Raw genomic sequence first — 19284 nt, forward strand, 5'->3', positions numbered from 1 at the left:
TGTGTCGTCTCCTAAGTGCCCTTTACAAGTACTTTTTAATTGATAAAATAGTTAGCTAACTGGCTAGTTACATGCGAGATGTTTTTTGGATTAGATCACCAAGGACCGCTTCCACAAAATAGTGCATAAAGGCGGGATTCCACCGCTCTGTACAGCACAAGCATATTCAGTATAAAAATGCTTGTGTCACACAGTTCCGCACACTGGTGAAATCTCCGCCTTCGCAACGATTAACCTTTTCCCCGCCATGTCAATGAAGTAATAAAGTGACATCAACGCCATGTCAAAAATTGCATGTATACCAACCTGACCAAATCCACGACTTGATATGAATTCGTGGCGAGTGGGGCACGATATGTACTGACTTTATATCAAGTCAATGGCGGCGAAAAGGTTAATCTTAACGTCCACCTCATCCTCCAGGTTCTCCGACAGCCTGCACCAGCTGCTGGACTCCATGTCCCGCTGCAACCCCTGGTTCGTGCGCTGCATCAAGCCCAACACCGACAAGTCGCCCATGAAGTTCGACATGCCCTGCGTGCTGGCCCAGCTGCGGTACACCGGCATGCTGGACACCATCAAGATCCGGCAGACCGGGTACCCGATTAGGATACCGTTCCAGAACTTCGTTGATAGATATCGGTGAGTGCACTGCTGTCTTGCGGCCGGCCTAAGGCCGCAAGACAGCAAAAGTAGTGTTAGAAAGTCTTACTTTATTAAGGCCATGAAATTAATTCAAGTCTCATTTGCGGGTGTATGATGGGCACGGGTATCAACGTGACAACGATGATAGAATCTGAAGAATATTTTTAACCTGTCCAAAACTTACGTTCCACCGGTATTCAGGAAGTGTTATATCTCTTATACTAGTAATATTCCTTTGCCATACGGTTCTAAAATCGTTCAAGGCGTCCTCTATTAGGGTCCAACAGAAATCTGAAGAATCAAGGACATATTTTGAACAAATAAATGGATATCTTCACATAAACTTGCTTAGAAAAACTTGCTTAGAAATGTATTGATAATTTCATGTGATGTCATTTCTATAGCTAGTGTGACCTGCGTAATACCACAAGAATGAGTGCTATGCCTGACGGATGTCCAAGCGGTATATTAATACCATGAATGGTGTTCCAGGTACTTGCTGAAGTCAACTCCGGCCCGCTCCACGCCGTATCGAGAGATATGCAACTCCATACTCGCCGAGATGCCACCCACAGGAGCCGGTATGTTTCCATTTTATTAATCATGTAACATGCGCACAGGCAAAACATCCTCCAGGTTGAGCATAGTCGCGCTACCCCCTCTGCCACTCATACGGTAATTTTACTCCATGTTCGAGTCAAAAGTGTCTGTGTGTGATGTCCGTGTCTTTGAACGGACCAATTACGGCACGGGACTTCGCTCACCTCGTCCCGCGCACACCCGCATTTTTGCGTTGCATGAAATAATTGCTCTAAACTCGGTCTAGAGGATTCCTATTTCCTAGTCTATGAACATGCTTAACGAGGGAACTATTTCTTTGAGTCACAATTAACTGTTTTTATTGCATTCTATATCATGAAAGTCGTCAAATATTTTTTGCAACTCAGATTATTGCTTGATTTAAGTGCCTACCCCTGAAAGTATCTAAAGAGCCGTGACAATCACAGTTTTCTTATTTATTATGTGTAGAGTTAAAGGTGACTCAGCTCAGGTAAAAAGCACATCAAATTGTATGAAAGCATCTCATAACAATCAGTCAGATTCATATAATATGTATTCTCATTTCTTTTATTGATTTTATTTCTTTTCCTTTTGTAAGAATTTGATACGTTTTCTGAAAGAGCTACGTATTTGTATAAAGTTATGTACTCACTGAGTATAATTGCATGAATTCTATAGTAATTAAAATTGTATTTTTCTTAATTACTCGTAATGCATGTTAATTATAAGATGTAATAATGTTTTGAAAAGATGTGTCCCGCCGAGTTTGTTGCCGGTCCCATATTGGGATACCCTCCTCCAATTGAGGGGGGATTTAAATCTTCTCGGGGCAGAGGTGTACGGTTGGAGCCGGTAAAGGTTTATTTGACGTTCATAAGCGCATTGTAATATGCCTAGTTGAATAAACTATTTTTTATCTTTTATCTTATCTTATTAACTATTAGATCGTTCTAACATATTTTAGCTATAGAAAGGCAGATAACGTAATTTCGATGTTCGTGGCTCGTGGTTAGGGAATGCTCCAGGTACTGAGTTTGTATGGCAAGAACCGGGAATTCCCGGTTCCGGTACTGTATTTATATAGAAAACCAGTACCGGGAGCACTCCTTACTCGTGGTAGCCTTTTGCCTACCGCTCCTCGAAGCCAGCTTGATAGCGGTACTGAGGCGGTACTAGACACTTTCATCTAGTAGGCACATAACGAGATTTACCATAAAATTACTATTATACTAGTTTACTATTTATTAAATACCTGTTTATGTGTTAGACCTTAGCCAACCAGAAACGCTCGCTGTTTCGAAATGCTACCAGACCGCGTAGCCAACATGCCAATCGTACGCTCCGTAGCGATCGAAGCCCGTTGCGTTTCACTGTCGCACTAATATGGAAGAGTGATAGAGAGACACAAAGCGTTTCGTTGTCGAAGCGTTAGCGAGTGTCACCTTGGCTAGTCCGGCAGTAAAGCTAAATACCATAGCTCTCTTGATCGATGTCAGCAGCTACAAGTAGTTATTATCTTTTCGAAAAGTAAAGAACTATCAGTAGGCGGCAGGCTGCGTGTTGTATTGCAACCAAATTGATCCGCCCACGGCTGTTATTGTGTGTAATGAGCACAATCATTGTCTTTTGCAACTCGCATAATGAGCATCGCATTCTAAAGCTCATGTGTTGCTACAAAATTGGTAAAACTGAACCTACGAAAAAAACCTTTGCATAAGTAATTGTTCGCATAAGTAAGTATGTGACTTACAAAGTCAGCGACCGCATCTATCTGTTTGTATGATTTTGATGCAGGATTATTTTATGTGGGTACTGGACCCGGGTATGTCCTTAAACTACGTCCAGGACCCGGGTATGTCTTTAAACCACGTCCAAGACCACCGGTGGACGGGCAGCAGCGTCCCTCAAATTCGGTGTACTCGACTGCGATCGCCAACCCGCCTGCCAAGCGTGGCGATTATGGCATTCACCCCCCCGAAAAAGGGGGAGGCCTATGTTCAGCAGTGGACGTCCTCTGGCTGATATAATGATGATGATTGTGATGTTCCTTAACATCATCAATCTGGTTTACTCTTATTTATAATTCTACTGTTTGTAGGTAAATAAAACAATTCATTATTCGGTCCACACAGCCAGCCGCAACAGCCGCCGCCATCTTCGGGACTCAGTGTTGCCAGCACGTCTGCTTATTTATTGATGAACACCACAATGATGATGATGATAACTTTTGGGCCACATAGGTATTTTACGCTCGCAATGAACAATAAACTCGCAATAAACTACTATTACTACCCTAAGTAACATCTTAAGAAAGTAGGTAGTAGTTTTTGGGAACTAAAAAAATATATATTTTGTTTTATTCATGATGCTGTATTAATGAATCTAATGTAATTTTTAAAGCCCACTTAAGTTCGCAATTTAATAGCGGATGTTGTTAGTAAACCATAAGGAACTGCTTTGTTTATTACTCATAAATAATTATTATACTTATATATGATATAATTTATATCAAAGATCGCGTCTATCTGGATGTGCCCACGTGTTAATAGGCATGCTATAAATGTAAGTAATGTGCACATCAATCCTTCACAACGAGTTTTGAAACCAGCTGATTATCCACTTTCTACTAATTGATCGAAGCAGTTTGGTTCAGTCACGGCCTGTTCACATTCGCGTATCGTTGTCCAATGCTTTAAACTATTTCCTTGTGAAAGAATCCTGAAGTGTTCAAAATTAAGTGACGAAAATGTGTCATAAAAAAAAAACTTTATAAGACATAAAGTATCTTGTTCAAAGTTCCTGAAAATGATCTGAACGCCGAAAAAAGTGTAAATGCGTGATTAAAAGCCGCGTTAAAAATGATTACGGAGACAAATGACCGTAAATCATGATCTTAAATATAATCTTTACTTTTCGTGCTTTCGCTAGCCGGTATGTGAAAAGAAAAGTGCTCCATTAAGACTTCAAGCTGTCAGATAGCGGGGAGGGGTTCCGCTCGGCTACGTATTTGTTGCAATTAAAATTCATTGAAAATATGCTTTTTTGAGCCGCCTCGCGTTTGTATCGATTTCTAAGCAAGATCCTCAGACTCGATACGGATTTATTGCGTTTCAATAATATCAACAAATTCATCACCGAGAGGAGCTGGTGAGTTATCGTGTTAGAAAATGATCGTAAAATTTATCGAGCGGCGGATAATGTGTTTATATTAAATTGAACAAACAACTTGAAATTTACTCGAAACATTATTATGACTGCAAGAGAGAAGTGACAAATTGGCTGAAGACCTTAACCTATGATGAGACAGAGACTTTACTACATTGACCTTGATCGAAAAACCACACAAACAGACAAGTACACACGCACGCACACACATACACACACACACACACACACACACACACACACACACACACACAGATAGAGAGGGATACATATACATTTCATTTTTCTTGATTTATGTATCATAATTCTAGATTAAGTGTAAATAGTAACTATAAGATAAACTTTTCAATTTTTAGCCAGTAAATTAGAGTTAATTAGCTTAGCATGTATTAAATAATAGTTATGTCTAAAGGAAGAGCGGCGCCACCCAACACAGGCATTTTTGCTTACCGGGTGGCTCCATCACTTTACATTATAAACAAAGTGTATCTTATGTAATAAAGAATTTTTGAATTTTTTTTTGAATTTTTTTTGAATTAATATTCGATAGTCGAGTAATTTTATGAGGAGCAAATTGGCATTCCTCTTGTAGCTTTTTGCATGTTATATCGTCAGAATATTCGCAAAGATAATGATTGCCCCTATAGGTAACTGTTAGATACCTAAAGAAAACTTAACGGCCTTCGTGGACTTGCATTGTTAATATTCGTTTAAAAGATTATCCCTTAATGATACATCAATAGTGTATCTTCCTACCTAAGTAATAAATAATAATCTGTTGCGTCTGCTCTCACTCCTGAAACATGGTATGAGAGAAAGAAAATATTATTTCTAAATTAATATAATATTTATAGAATCTACAGTGTAAGGTGTGTAATATAAAGTGTATTATTTTATGAGACAATAATACTCATATGTCACCTTTGTTATTCCAGGTGGTGCGGACTACCAGCTCGGCGCAGCGCGCGTGTTCCTACGAGAGGCGCTACACCGAGCGCTAGAGCGCGCACGTGCTGATAAATTGCGCGCCGCTGCTACCGCGCTGCAGGCTCGCGCCCGTGGATTCCTCGCCAGGTACGGATATCTACATTCTACAAACTTATGTTCTTAACGCAGTTGAACACAGGTTAGAAACATGAGCTATATGTAAAATTAAGTACCTAAATGTAAGAAAGAGTTAACTGCTGGGGGCCTTTGAGCTACGAGCGTAGCTGATAACACGGGAAAACCCGTATGTAGCGAAGAGCGCCTCCTGTGAAGGTATTAATGTCTCTCTCAAGTTCCTCGACTTCCTTCTTGCTACAACTGAACTAACCTATTCTCCTCCCAATTCCAGAAAGCGTTACAACGCAATGCGTGCGTCAGCTGTCAAAATCCAAGCGTTCTGGCGGGGGCGGCGGCAGCGAGCGCGCTTCGTGCGCGCGCGGCGCGGCGTGCTGCGCGCGCAGGCGCTCGTGCGCGGCCGCCGAGCGCGCAAGCTCGCCATGCATCTGCGCGAGCAGCAGCGGAGGCGGCAGGACCTGCAGATCCAACAAGCCAAGTTAGTGTTTATTTTATTTACTACCTATCATAAAGTTATATACAAATAAATTACAAGTATAAAAACTTAGTCCCCCGAACGCCAGTAATTATGGCGACTGTAACAGTGCCAAATATCCGAAATTCATGTGAATAAAGTTTGATGAAACAACACTTCGCGCGACTTAAACTATTTCATAGTTCCCGATTGGGACAGTGTGTGGAAGCCCAGATCCTTTTGTATAATGAGAGAAAGCCTGCCTACAGCAGTTCAAGATATTATGTTTTGATTTAATGTTTCGTGTATATTTTCAGGCGGCGAGCAGCAGAGCAGAAGGCTAAGGCAGAGAGCCTGCAAGTGCTAGAAGTGCCCGCCGAGTTGGCGTTTATCTTGTCCAAGTTGGACGAGTGGCAGCCGCCACACTCCGAGAGAAATATGGCCAAGGTATTAAATGGCTTAAGAACTGCATAAACAGAACAGCATCACAGATTACGATCATAACATCCGTGGGCTAACCGGACCACTCGGGTCATTACATTTTTCTTTCAGAATTTACTAAAGTAATAGATAATAGAACATTTTAGGATGCCATCGAAAATCTAAAACGAGCTCATTGTATGTCCAGATGTCGCCACTGATCCACTGCTCCTTAGTAATTACTAACAGCAATAACAGCAACGATTTTCAAGACATATTCAGATGTATTCTATTTATATTTATAAGATTGTAATCCTTTAGTCCGTAGCGGCAACATACTTGCCATCATACTTAAAACAAAAACGCATCTCTACTAGGGGTCATCCATTAATTACGTCACACGTTTAGGGGGAGGGAGGGGGTCAAGAAAATGTGACATATTGTGACATGGGGGAGGGGGGAGACACAAACTTTGTGACGTCACTTTAACTTCATCAGTAACCGAAAATTTATTTAAATTATTTAGTTCGCTGTACATTTAAATAACAAGTTTTTAAAACGAAAATAGTTTTTAATCGTTTAATTTTCTTTCCTAAGAGGTTTTGGGTTATAAAATTACTAATATTTATATCGTCAAAAATATTTTGATAAAATATTAATAATACTTAGGTATTTACTTAATTCGAATTGGCGATTTCGCAGAAAAAATGTGACGTCACACTAGGGGGGAGGGGTTTGCCAAATGTGACCAAGTGTGACAAGGGGGGGAGGGGTCAAAAAACCTAGAAATTGGTGTGACGTAATTAATGGATGACCCCCTATAAGAATTACGGTTCGAAATCGAATGACTACAAAGGAATGTCAAATGGTTAAAGGGTTAAATTATCTGTTTTCCAGGTGGCCGGCGACGTGTACGCCGAAGACGAGCGCATCCAACTACCACGAGACTTGCAGCAGTTCGCCTTCGCCAAGTTCAGCTCCGTGTACTTCGCGGACGGCGGTCAGCTCAGTCCGCGCAAGCATCCTATCTCGAGGCCCTTCCTTGCCAAGGCCGCTGTCAGGTAACTTACTTTCATATATTATTCATATATTACATTTTACATTCTAAAAAAATAAACCAGGAGGAGGTATCGTGGCGAATTTTTGCCAGGGGTGTAGGAAAAATGAAGTTCAGAGAAGTGGAAGCAAATCAGCTATGGCTTAAGTACATAACAATTCGAACACTCTGTCTCGGAAGCAAATCTTCACTCCTCTTTGCACCTTATATCCAACCACAGCGCACCTGAGGCCTCGAAACCACGTTTCTCGTGTTCTAAATAGATTTTCTCTTTTAAAAGAGTACAATTTTTAACGTTGTTTTATATTTCAGGGATCAAGATTTTAACGACGCCGTGGCTACGTTCAAACTTATTTTGAGATGGTGTGACGAATCTGCTGCCGGCAACGAAGCCAGACAAAAGGTAACATGCTATCCTAATTTTAATTTTAACCAACTTCCGATCTCATCTTTGATTCAGTTATACCACTGTACCACTCGTCTGAAAACCCCCTTATTGCCTGTTACCACTATAATTATATCTTTTGTCAGATCTTGGCTGACTACATAGCGTCCCGAGGCCTAGCCTCCAGAGGCCTACGGGACGAGATCCTGGTGCAGCTGTGTAACCAGGCCGACGGGGACTCCGCCGAGCGCGTGTGCCAGCTCATGGCGCACTGCCTCTCTGCCTTCCAGCCCACACCGCCGCTGCACAAGTGAGTCTGTAGCTCTAGGCTTTGGAGAAATAAACCACAGAACTTCTTATTATTAGACCCTAGGGTCTAGATACATTAAAAAATTATTCTATAAGCCTCGATATGATAGATGTCTCGATCTGTATAAGCAGGGGTCTCCAAACTTTTTTACCATAGGGCCATATTGCGCCTCAGAAACTTCGCGCGGGCCACCGTCGACGCCGAGGGGGGAAGGGTGTATCTCGTTGCTGTTGTTAGGGCTGAATACCTGGAGCTTGGCTCCCGCGGGCCGGATTGGAACGCTTCGCGGGCCGAATTTGGCCCGCGGGCTGGGGTTTGGAGAGCCCTGTATATAAGTATACTAAACTGAGATTTTCAGGACAATGCTCTAATAGAGTGGTTCCCAAAGTTAACAGGGCTCCGACCCACCGAACAAAAATTGCCAAATGCGGGATCCACATAAAATATTATTGGTAACGCTCGGATGCCCTAGTAGTTTCAGGGCCCACTAAATATTCGTTCGCGACCCACCAATGGGTGGTAGGTCGTGAACCATAGTTTGGGACATGCTGCTCTAATATGTCCTAACTAATTGAATTTATTCCAGGTATCTGGTCCGCTTCGTGTCGGAACGTGCTCCGCCGCGCGAGCGGGCGCAGCTGCTGCGCCTGCTCGGGGGCTCGGGCGCCGGCGCGGCGCGCGCGGCCGGCTCGGCGCGGCGCTGCCCGCCGACGCTACTGGAATGGCGGTCGCAGAAGACTGACGCACGCCCGGCTTTGCCGCTACGGTTATACGACGGTACATAGCAATGCTTGCGAGCGAGCAGTCCAATATATTGGTCCAATGTCATTGCGTCTCACTCTCACATTTAAGCAAAATACACATTGGACAAAGAAATCTGACAGGTAGAATATCGCCCTTACGCGCCAGACTGGAAAACGCGATATATTATATGCACGTCTACTTTACTAGACTACTTTAATAGCATCGCAGACGTTTCTGCTTGTTAAAATTTAAATTACTAGAGTGACGTGCATAACTTAGGAAACAAACGCTTCTTGCGATGCCGCTCGGATTTAAGCACGATACCTGACCATTATAAAGCATTTATTTAAAGCTTACTTCACCGCGTATTCATTTCACCTGTTTTTTTTTTAATAATTGTAGGTGCTCTCAATTTAAAATGTCTCTTAATATCAAACTAATGCCCCATTATCCCACAGATTCAGTCCACCACGTGTGCGTGGAGCCGTGGACGTCGTGCGAGCGCGCGGCCGCGGCGGCGCTGGCGGCGGCGGGCGTGGCGCGCCGGGCTACCGGGTGGTCGCTTACCATGGAGCATAATGGACAACTCACCGGTAACTACCACAAATACAGGTTGTAACTGACCATCGGGCTTTAAATCCAGGGCTCGATTCTATGGCACCAACCCCGAAATCCCGAATTTTTTATTTTTATTTTTTCATACATTTTGGCTGGAAAAGCCAAAAATTTTTCCCCGATTTTAGGGTTGGTCCCATAGTAAAAGTAGCTCAGTTTAGCGAGTAAAATCAAGCCCTGGAATTAAAGCCCCATGGTCAGACACATACTGTATATCCACTTTATCCTCGTAAGGCCCACCTTACAAAGTTTCCCTATTGTAATTTGACCCTCGTTGTAGAGATACATTGGGATCACTTTCGTTTGTTATAGAAAATAATGAAACAAAAAATTGCTACTTTATGTAGTTTTTGAAAGGTTCGAATTAGACTGAAATAGAGTGTACATTGTAATGCACATTGGGCCTTATAAGGTTATTTACAGATGAAACTCATACGAACTCCGGGAGTGCACGCTAGACGCTATAACACTATATGGCGCCATACATTGTTTAAAACATATCGTCAGCGTCGAACGTGGAGCATGCGTTAAATAGTTCTCGGGTAAAATTTAAAACGTAACGTTATGTAGGTACTCGAGTACGCCGGTTCCTTATTTACATATTTTTACAAGTTATTTAATAATAAATGCACCAGAAAATTACAACTTGAACGATACACTACCTTACATTTTGATTATTCACAGAATGGGCGGGCTGTGAGTTCGCATTAGACGCAGTAGGCGAACTGGAAACTTGGGCAGCCCTGCCCACGACCCGCAGCGAGCCGCTCCGGGGCGCCGGGCGCGGCCACACGCCGCCCGCGCCGCCGCCGCGGGCCTCCGTAGAACCGGAGAGAGCCGAGCGCTCGCCCGCCGCCAGGCCGATGGTAAAGATCGGTTTTCCTAGGATAGCGGTGCCGTCATATAGCGGCCGACTCCATACTAAATAATACGGCTAAATATGGATGTAGTAGTATTAGTATGGAGACGGCCGCTATGTGACGGCACCGCTATCCTTGGAAACTAGAGCATAAGAAGAACACTGTTAGAGCGAGCTAGTCTGTGGGTGCACTCTTCTAACCCACGCTGGGCGCGGATGCACACCCCCGCCCCTCCCCGGCGGGCTTCTGTTGAACCCAAGCGAGCATATCGCTCGCCTGCCGTGAGGCCCATGGAAAGGTTAGAGCAAGATAGACACTGGGGTGAACTCTTCCCACCTAGTCACAGCGAGCCTCTCCGTGTTCATGCATTTTGCCTTTGATTTAATGTATTTTAGTCATATACTTACATACCTATACCTTCTTTCGTTGGTAATTTTCTATCTCTGTGTATGTAAATATAACAAGTATTTTTTTTTTAGGTGCCCCCACCAGAACCACCAAAATCACGCTCACCAAGCATTAGCCGCTTACTCCAAGACTCCATGGACGACGGCATGTCGGAATACACCTGGAAAATGGACAGGGAAGAGACCCACACCCTCACCAAGCACAACGACTACTCCAGAAAGGTCTCCCACGACATCCTGTCGCGAGAATCCGCGCTCAACGAGAGATACTTCGAGCAGAATTCAGAGAAAATACGCAGCAGATCTTTGGATAATTTGCTAGGTGACAACCCTGTGCCGCAGCCGACTAAGCTGGCTGATTTAGGGCTGTCGCAATCTCGTCTAAACGACCGATATCACTCGGTAGAAAGACTAGGCGGTGCTCCTAGCGTGTCCAGTAGTAAAGGAGCTATGGAGATGGAATATGGAACCGGTTCCAGGGTTCTGCCGTCCCGGTACATCAAGAGTCAGTACGCGGGCAAGAGGGCGCCTGCCGGCAGTCAGTCCAGTCGCGCTTATATTGAGAAGAGCTCGGAATTCGGCGGTGTCAGGTACGGTGTATTGCAAGATTTGTAAATCGCGTGCTTCTTTTTGTTTACTCTGCAACCTACTTTAAGCCGTGTTCTAATATTATACTTATATGAAGTAACTTGGTGACAGTGCATACCTAACTCACGTCTGATAAGTAAATGTATATATTTAAATATCAACATTATTAACTTTGAATTATTTTAAGTATCTGAAATTTGAAAAGAAAAAATAATGCACGGTAGCTTTAGATCAATTTAACCACTACAATGTTTTATAATTTTTCTTTCTTCAAGTCATGGATGTAAATACTTTGACAAGATGGATTTAATTACGTTTTGACTTAAAAAATTGTTATTGAGTTTTGATTTTTTAGGTTATCTAATCGAAATATAATTGAAGTTGTTCTATGTATTATCACAGTATAATAAAGAGTACTAACGTACAGTATGGACACTCCCTGCCTCCCGTTGAAAGTGCCACCCACCCGCTCTCGGTTACCTCACAGTTACCGGCTGGCAAGGACGCGACGACGCGGTGCGCAGAGCGGGGGCCACGTAAAATATTCAAATATTTACAAAACCTATCAGATCACACTGAAAACAACACAATATCTATATGAACAAAAAATCATGTTTTCAACTTACGTAATATTTTGGTGGCCTGATTTCCTTACAAAAATTTTGTTACTTCGTTTATACCGATTCAAAATAGGAAACTATTGTATAAATCGAGCTTAGATACCCACCTTACAGCATAATACGATTCTTATTTATTCCTAATTCGTGCAATAAGTTTTGAGTCACTGAGGTCATCGCACTTGACAACAAAATGGCGAGAACCCTCGCACGTCTTATCTCACTCACACAAGCATACTACGCGTTCACCTACACGAGCTTAGCTGTCCGCGTAGGAACGCGTTTGTTTCATAGATTTGATCGCCAGTGTCCGGGGTGTGGTATTATCATATTAATTAGCCGTTTCCTTGTCTTTAGGTCGTCAGCAATGTCAGACACCTCCGAAGCGCCGTCGCTAGCGTCGCACGTGCGCCGCGTCCGCGTGCCCTCGCAGGCCTCCGACGTGGACCAGTTCCTGGACGACCTGTTCTCGCCGGTGCTCGATCCCAACATCGACGAGCTCTCCGACGCGCGCTCCCTCGCGGCCAGCATCAAGGGGGGCTCGTACCACGAGTTCATTGACACCGTACTCAGCTGCGACTACAACGAACAGCTGCACGCGTTGGACAACTCTGCAGTGCGCAGGCTGATCAAAGGGGGCGGAAAAGAAGATAAGGAGAAAAGCAGCAGGAAGGAATCTAGCGTAGATTCTGTCGATGATTATATTACCAATCTCTTTGATCCGATCTTCATGAATGACAGCTTAAAAAGATTGACAGATGGAGAAGGATTGTCTGGTGCGATTAAAGGAGGCGGAGTAACTCCGCGAGCAGCCTCAGCTAATACTTCAGCGCTTAGCTTCAGTGCCATGTCGCCTATATCCATGCCGGCTACGCCTGAAGCGTTAGCGGCAGCGTTAGGTCTTCATCTACCACCGTCTGGTACGGTGGACATGAATGTATATCATCAGAATTTGCAGCGCGCATTCTTACAAAGCGCGATGGCTCAAAATCTTCAGATTCAGCAGCAGCTTTTAGCTCAGAATCAGGCGCTACAAACCTTGTTAGCGGGTCAGGTCGTCGAGCCTTCGGAATCGGAGCCGACGTCGCCAGTGCGAGCGTCCACAGTTGTCCATGCACAAGTACATTCACCTCCCAGACCCTCAGTGACAAAGTCTAGACGAGAATCCAATGAGAGTTCATCGACGGGCGCTCCACCGCCGCCTCCTCCACCTATGCCTCCACCCCTCCACGCCACCGACCCCTCAGAAGTTCGTGGCTTCATGGATCCCTATGGTCGCGCTAAAACTGTGCGCATCGGAAAATGGCGGTGGCCCCCGCCCAAAGATGCCAACGGCCAGGACATAAATCAAGACTTTACTAAGTTCAAGCTACGTCAAATACAACGGAGGCATACTCCGCAGTCGCAGACGAATGGTGAGCTTGAACCACGTGGCAGATCGAGGTCAGAGGCCTCGCCGAGTATAGAATGGGAGGAGTTTGAAGTGGACGGGCCCGTTGTGTCTCCGAGCCGGGAGCCGCCATCGCAGCGAACGGCAAGAAGGAGTTTCGAGATCGGCGCTCAGCGCCCTTCGCCTGGAAGCGTTGGCAAGCTAAAGCTTAGTTCAGAAATGAGACAAAGATTGGAGCGTGTTACAGCTAATCACTCTGTCCGTAGCTCCTCATCAGCAGCGGAAACTCCGCGCACAGTCAACAAGCTAGAGGACACGAGGAAGTTAATGTTAGAGCGACAGTTAGGAGGTGGCGCGAGATGGGATGCCCCACCGCCACCATTACCTCCAGCACCGCCTGGCCCTGCGCCGCCTCCGCCAATGCAGCCCCCTACACCTCCAGACAGACCTGCACCTCCACCGCCTGTCCCTGAATCATCGTCTTTTGCTCAACTTCGTCGTGACCGTGATACGTTCGGCGTCCATCAGAATAGGGAAGCCGACGACAGACACGCGTTCTTAGCCAACTGGAACTCGAGGCGACGAGACGAGCCTGATTCTGGCTCGCGGGACGATTTGGCTACTCGTTTCTTAACCGCCGATCGAAGGGAGCACCGCATTCGTGATGAATGGGGCGACGAATCCGACATCCGTAGCTTCAACGATGACAGACAGCATAGAGACGAGTGGGACTCCGAGTCTGGGTTAGACGCCCACGACAGACGAGACATGAGGGACATGCGTGACAACTTCTCGGGTCGTGACGCTTCAGAAATATACGAAATTCATCCGACGAGAGCTGAGCGTCGGAAAGAAAACGGCCATGATGATTTCGACCGCAAACGGTCGCCATATTCCGACGATTTTGAGAGGTTTGACGGTCGGAAGAATTCCCGGGATATGCTAGTCGGGCGAGCGCGGAATAGCCCGCGATCGGACGCGGGATTCAACGACAATGACACAGCCAAACGCGCGACATTCAAGACACACATGGCGCAGAAGGAACGGGATCGCAAGATGGAGGCGGAGCGAAGGCATTCCGTATCAACGCATGTCACTGATCGGACAGAACACATTGAACGTAAGTATCAATATATTTGTATGGGTGGTTTTCCATTTGTCCAATATATTGGTCCAAAGTCATTGCGTCTCACTCTCTCATTAAACAAAATGTGTATTAGTTACATTGGACAAAGAAATTGGACAGGTGGTATACACCCTAAGATAGGCAAGAATTTAAACAACGCGAATTTATTCCTACGGTTTGTTGCCTTGATGGCGTTTTTCCCTTGCGCCGACTTCATAACTTAGTTTTGCTTAGTTCAATACAATGTGAGCCATATTCCTTATACTTACGGTATATTTTGCCAGGTGACGTCCCTGCACCAGCCGCTCTGCTGCCGTCTTCGGACCGAGCCTTCCTCACGTACTCGCGCGTGCCGTGGCGTCTCCGCGTACGCAAGGAGATTTTCACGCCGAGTGAGACCTACAGCGACCCCGCCGTTCTGGACCTCATATACGCGCAGGTGCGTGGAACGTTTAAAACTTTGAAAACATTAAGAAGAAGCGGCTGTACGCCACTTGACTTCGATACATGACAATCATATGCCAATATTGACAATACTGATATGACAATAATCATAATCATTTATTTTATTCATTGCATCCATGGCAAAGAATATAATACTCATCCATGGTATTTTACAATATTGACAATACTAACAAGACAATTTAATTAGGGCTTTGGCTGAAACCACCACAAAACATATTGATCAAGCTCAAATTTATACTAAGTGGTGTGTTTCGAATTTCGTATTTAACCCGCTAATTAATAAAATAAAAACAAGTCATTTATGAATTTTCTTATTTTTTTGCGATAATTAAACGCTACATTGCTACATTCTTTAGTTTATTAATTTCCAGTTAATTTCTTTGTCTACTTTCTACGTGACTCTATGCCAGTTGATGTCAGTGTCTCAACGACATGTGTCAGAATTTTTAGTAAATTGCCTAAAAAGATTACTTGTACCCGTACATCATGCATTAATACTTTGTATTGTGAAATGTTTTACTTGTAATCTACACTTGTATTTTGGCAAGGGCCCATTAAGTTGTCACTTCTCCAATAAATAATAAAAGATTACTTACCAACATGGTTCTCTTCCAAACAGATCGTCAGCGACATCACATCAACCGCCTCATCCCTCCGTATCAACGCGAGCGAGCGGCGCGCGGGCGCCGCCTGGCTCCGGGCCGCCGGCGCCTCGCCCGCGCGCCAGGCCAAGAGACAACTCATTGAGATGGCCAGGGGGTGGCCGTTCTACTTCGCTAGACTGTTCTCTGCTAGGGTGCCGCCGGGAGAGAGCGCGGTGCTAGCTGTCTCGCATAATGGTGTCACTATTGGAGTCAGAGGTGAGTTGAACCATAGGAACAGGTTGAATTGTGATATGAAATGTGAAGTTTGCTTGGTACCCCCAAGCGGGGATGGGATCGGGGATGTACTAAATAGTACATGACGGGTACCCCACATACAAGGTGATATTAAAAAATCGTTTATTTACAAACAAGATATATACAGTGATATTACTAAAAGAAATTACCAATACCAAGGATGCTGGCGGCATTTCCTCGCTGTATCGCAATGCTGATGTACGTTGTGCGAGGTAGTCGCCAGTTCTTCGGTCACCAGTTACGTCAACCAGACGCTTCGCGATTTCTGCGCGTTTTGTTTGTTCAGGCCGCTTGAATATGCGAGAAAGATAGGGGCCATAAACGATATTCGATTTTTCGATGTTAGGTTGGCGGTAGGCCATCAAACAATAGTTTTTGAAATGAAACTTTTAAAAACGTGCAAATCTGAAAAGTACTTCCAATTTGATCTTCTAACGCTCGGAGTAATTAACAGCGGAGACGCCATGTCTAAAATTTTCGGTACAAAATAGTCTGCCGTTTTTTGCGGGGGAGGGGCACATCAAATGTATAGGTACGTCATGTCAGATAAACGTCAGTCCATACATATGGTTGACCATTGGCCGCCTATTTTCGACAGAGGGGAATGCCTGTTAATGGCGGCTCCATTGTTAATTACTCCGAGTTCTAACGTCTACCCAACCTTAGTAAATATCTTCATTTTAAATCTCTAAAAATATATTGACTAATTTTAATATATTTTCACAGGGCCGACCGGTCTGACAGTCCGCCGCTCGCTGCCACTAGCGGGTCTCCGCGCCGCGGCACCCGCGCCACAATCCCTGCAGCTGTCCCCCGCTAGGGAGCCCCCGCTCACACTACACGCCCCGCTGGCACACCACGCTGCTTCACTTATCTCGGAATTGGCGCAACAGGCTGATCAGGTACGTGCCTAGAATCTACAGGATAGTATTTATAGTTCGTAGGCTTCTAATAGAGCCCGAGCTAATCCTATTGTCTATTGTTAAGTAAAACCGCTCGTGCCACGTGCCACAACCACCTGCATAAAAAGTACAGTACTTCAGTTACTGAGTGCCGGCTAGTCGAACACTACAGAACCAGTCTAAAATGTGTCATCGAGATGCGTAACAAAGGCGTGTTATCGGAGAGTGCACCTACACTGGTTTTTTGAGCGTCGGACTAGCCCGCGCTCAGGTACCAAATAGAATAATTATGATTATATGATGATTGGCCGCCGGGCTCTATTACAAAGCTACGAACTATACCTAGTGCCTACAGGAGTCGACAAACTTTTTTATAAAGGAGCCAGCGACCCCGAAAAAGCCGCTTGCGGCTCGTGTAACTCGGGTTTTCTATCCCTGAATTAGCACCTTGTTATGCTGGATGACTTCTTTTGCTACTAGGATGCTCAGTAAGACCCGTTACTGGTGTAGTCATAAGTATAGATGGCATGTTTTCAGTACCTACTTTGATTAGGTACCTACATGTATTTGTTTATACCAAAGAATAACTAGGAAATAGTAGGAAGAAACGGAAGCATAAAATTCATGCATTTCTAATATAAAGCTGTGAATTTTACTAACTATAACTGTAAGAAACTGGCAAATATGCCTACCCAATTAGTAAAATACTTAATTATGTAATACCTACATAGTTCCTATGTATTATGTAAATACAAATCAATCGCTCTTAGAGGCGCGTTAAAAGCAGTATATTTATATAAATATAACTAAACCACAAAATAAAGAGCATGTCTGCGGGCGATGTTGATGAATTGCGTTTATTCGGCTGTAGTATGAGAGGCGACTCAATATTTCAAATGATTTTGCTGCCCGCTCCATAACTTCTTGGAGCGTTTTCACATTGCCCAACCAATCCGATATCGGGATACGAACACAAAGAAGTAAAATTTAAAAAGTGCGATTTTAAATATATTGATTCATTTACCTGATTAATAATGATTGTTCAAAATGAAGCGTCAATACCAGGCGTGGCTCACTCCGCGATTTCGTCGCTTTGCTACAGGTAGCTAAAAGTACATCCGTTCAACCCCAATTTTGGGGTTTGCCATAAGCCGCGCGTGGCGCTGTCGCCACCTAGCGGCCATATCTCTGCTGATCGTGACAGACGCGTTTTGTTAGAGAGTGAGTCTTCTGTACCTAGTACTATTATTTATTCTGTGTCAATACTAAAATAAAATGGCCACGCCGTAGGGCACTCTCCAGTGGTAGTTTTTTTTACCACGGGCCATCCGATATCGGATCGGACAATGTAACAGAATCCCTTTCTTGCAGAGTTTACTAGTAAATATTTTCAGGAGAAGAAATTAGCAAACAATGATCTTTTTAGTAAAACCATTCAGAAGCAGGTCAATAATTGATGCAATCAATTGATGTAATAAGGTACCTACAGATAGGAAAAGACACATGAAACACGGTTATAACTTATATCACGATATTGTGACTTGCATTCGGGGCCCAGACATTAAACATGACGAAGCATAAAATGTAACACATGTGACATTTAAAAGTAAAATCGTCACAGACGAACACGCGAATCGTTCTCGCTTACTCTTCCGTCGTTAGCATTACATTGATGTCACCGAATTATGCAATTTATTGCAATATCGGGAAGTAATTTAGTATCAACAATCAATGATGTTATTGATGTATGGGACACTACGCCACAATAAAGTATGATTAAACATAATTGATTAGAGAAAACCTGAAGAAAACTATTATAAGCTTGTTATTACAATTTGAATCTTCTACTTTGCTCAGTTAAGGCGATTTTCCAACGGATTATTTTCGTAATATGGGCATTCTAAATCACTACATGTCATGTGATACACGTATTTATGGGAAAACGATATGTTTTTTATGGTGTTATGTAAATGAAGTGACAATAGGGCATGATACAGCGATTAATTTTTGACCCTAATCGACTGATTGACTAATTTTTTGAAGTGAAAACTTCTTTAGCGGCGCTGGGCACTTTTTGAGGTGGGGAAAAAATGATAAACTCGAGACAGCGTAACGCGATCACGTGACCGTAACGTTAAGATGGCCACTCATTTAGATGGCATTTAAATCAATAAAGAAAAACTCAATAACATTACATGAAAAAGGTTCTAATCTTGTACGAGTTGAAATACGAGGATCTCACAGTTACTTTCTAACTTTATATCACTCAAATATAATTCAATAAAGCTACATCTTGATGAAATCGCTAATAAAAGTGAACTCTAGTACTGGTGAATAAAACTCAAAATATCATGAATATTGTTAGATGCGAGGTCTGCAAAGTAACTTTACAATTTCTATTCGAATTTTAAACAATTAACGCTACAAATTTGAATTTCGAATTTTAAACAAGCTCACTGACCAGCAATTTCGGAACTAAAGTTTTTCAATAGAAAGGAGGATGGGTCAATTATACATAGTGCTGCAGACATTTTGGACTAGTCATTGAGTTTTCTGTTGGCACTCCTGAAGTGCAACCCGTTGTTCTTTTATACTGACAGTCATATCCGGAA

At 43.8% G+C, this 19284-nt stretch overlaps 1 protein-coding gene across 1 annotated transcript in view; it reads left to right on the plus strand.

Moving 5' to 3' along the window:
* Positions 1-19284, plus strand: part of LOC134667505 (unconventional myosin-XV) — a 129265-nt gene that overhangs the window by 53868 nt on the left and 56113 nt on the right. The window contains exons 7-22 of the mRNA XM_063524932.1: positions 424-642; positions 1138-1226; positions 5307-5445; positions 5708-5911; positions 6205-6334; positions 7205-7368; positions 7677-7767; positions 7896-8059; positions 8646-8836; positions 9262-9396; positions 10103-10284; positions 10758-11275; positions 12248-14400; positions 14691-14845; positions 15491-15731; positions 16497-16672. Coding sequence (XP_063381002.1) covers positions 424-642; positions 1138-1226; positions 5307-5445; positions 5708-5911; positions 6205-6334; positions 7205-7368; positions 7677-7767; positions 7896-8059; positions 8646-8836; positions 9262-9396; positions 10103-10284; positions 10758-11275; positions 12248-14400; positions 14691-14845; positions 15491-15731; positions 16497-16672 — 4951 coding nt within the window. The remainder of the gene's footprint in view (positions 1-423; positions 643-1137; positions 1227-5306; positions 5446-5707; positions 5912-6204; positions 6335-7204; positions 7369-7676; positions 7768-7895; positions 8060-8645; positions 8837-9261; positions 9397-10102; positions 10285-10757; positions 11276-12247; positions 14401-14690; positions 14846-15490; positions 15732-16496; positions 16673-19284) is intronic.

Source organism: Cydia fagiglandana, chromosome 9 (genome assembly GCF_963556715.1).
Source record: "Cydia fagiglandana chromosome 9, ilCydFagi1.1, whole genome shotgun sequence".
Lineage (NCBI taxonomy): Eukaryota > Metazoa > Arthropoda > Insecta > Lepidoptera > Tortricidae > Cydia > Cydia fagiglandana.